The 1,577-nt window shown below is 37.9% G+C and overlaps 1 protein-coding gene across 1 annotated transcript in view; it reads right to left on the reverse strand.

The window, feature by feature from the left end:
• tpcn3 (two pore segment channel 3) overlaps positions 1-1,577 on the reverse strand; it is a gene marked incomplete at its 5' end in the record, with an annotated part of 51,437 nt that overhangs the window by 10,982 nt on the left and 38,878 nt on the right. The window contains 3 exon segments of the mRNA XM_014033360.1: positions 702-771; positions 1,021-1,108; positions 1,313-1,377. Coding sequence (XP_013888814.1) covers positions 702-771; positions 1,021-1,108; positions 1,313-1,377 — 223 coding nt within the window.

Below are 1,577 nucleotides of genomic sequence, written 5' to 3' on the forward strand. Positions count from 1 at the left end.
GACGAGAACGATGATTTTCTGTGCAGTGTCTGCTTGTAGTTTATTTTACCTGGGCCAATCAGCAAACAGAAGGTGGAGTTTTTGAACGACGTTGATGTTCTGCGCAGTGTCTGCTAGTTATTTTAGCATACRGCAGTGGAGGAAGTGAATGAAGCCAGTCTGTGTTGATAAGACTTCAAATTAAAATAAATTTATCTGACAAAGCATTTACAGTCGTCTCGTTCAGCTCTGTACTTTTCTCCTCTCAGTAGGGTTGTTTACAGCGATTTCCGGTTAGCTACTTAGCTTAGCCTCCGTCACACCGACAACACACACAAGCGTCAGCAGAGGCCACGCCTCCTGCAGGAATCACATCTCTATGCATCAAGTCCAGACCCTTGTACGAAGCAAAGTGAAGGACAGGGTCTGGTTTAAACCAGGCTAATTTTCACCTGGTGCAATGCATTGTTGATATGTCAAACAAGGTCATTTCCTTCWGTTTATATATCTCCAGACTTGTTGCTCCTTTCACAAGCTCACTGCTGCAAATTTTACAAATCTAAAAGATTTCTGCAAGTTATGCATACCAGCAGGCCAGCATTAGTCAAATATTTAGCTGTAGTTGTGGTTTACACACCACAGATCTAYATGTAGGTGTTTGAGGTGAACCTGCACCACAGACATTTTGAAGTTTTAGCGAGCAATCCCTGATGACTACTTACAATAATGAGCTGTCCAAATGTGAGAATGGCTGGTCCAATTCTGATCAGTGTATTGATGATTGTACGAAATCTAACAGAAAATAGAAGCAAAGCATTTTCAGATGTATGTCATTACTTACTAAAAATATGAATCAATTCAAAAGATACATAAATAAATCTGAAGAGAGAAAAAAACATAGAAGTCCTTTTTCTGGTTCTTAAGTACATTCATAGATGAAGCAAGTGCAAAAAACATGTTTTTTTTTTTTTCTGATTCTGTAAATGCACTGTTTCCAAGCAAACTCAGAAACATGTATTACTGACAGCAGGCCTATCAAACCTTTGGATGCTGTCCACCACTCGGATCAGTCTGAGGACTCGCAGGATGAAGACAATGTCCAGGATCTGTCGGCTGGTGTATCCTCCCGCTAAGGAGGACATAAATTATTACCGAGTAAAATACACGATTTTGGTGACAGATATCAATTTCCTTTCTGTGGACAGTAACAATCGCAGAGTTACAGTTAACAACTGTGATCACTTTAAAGACTAGTTTACATATGTTTTTATTAAAGGTTTGTTTATTATATACTGTATTCTCATTTTTTAACAATAAAACAAACAGCTCTTACATGACTTCAAGGCGGAGTTTATGATGGTGGCAATAAGAGCTGAAACAACAATGATGGTGTCAAACCTGAAGAAAGGCAAAAAATCTCTGAGAGATGGAAAACGTCAAGTTGAAAATGTTTCTGGACTGCACTTCATGTTCATATCGTAACTGTCAGACACAAACCATGGATGTATTAAAAATACTGGACAACTACAATACAAATGTAGAATTTATTTAAAAATTATAATTTTGCCCCAACTTCTTAACTTCTTTTTACACAATAC

This window comes from Austrofundulus limnaeus, unplaced genomic scaffold, assembly GCF_001266775.1.
Source record: "Austrofundulus limnaeus strain Quisiro unplaced genomic scaffold, Austrofundulus_limnaeus-1.0 Scaffold1709, whole genome shotgun sequence".
Taxonomy (NCBI): Eukaryota; Metazoa; Chordata; class Actinopteri; order Cyprinodontiformes; family Rivulidae; genus Austrofundulus; species Austrofundulus limnaeus.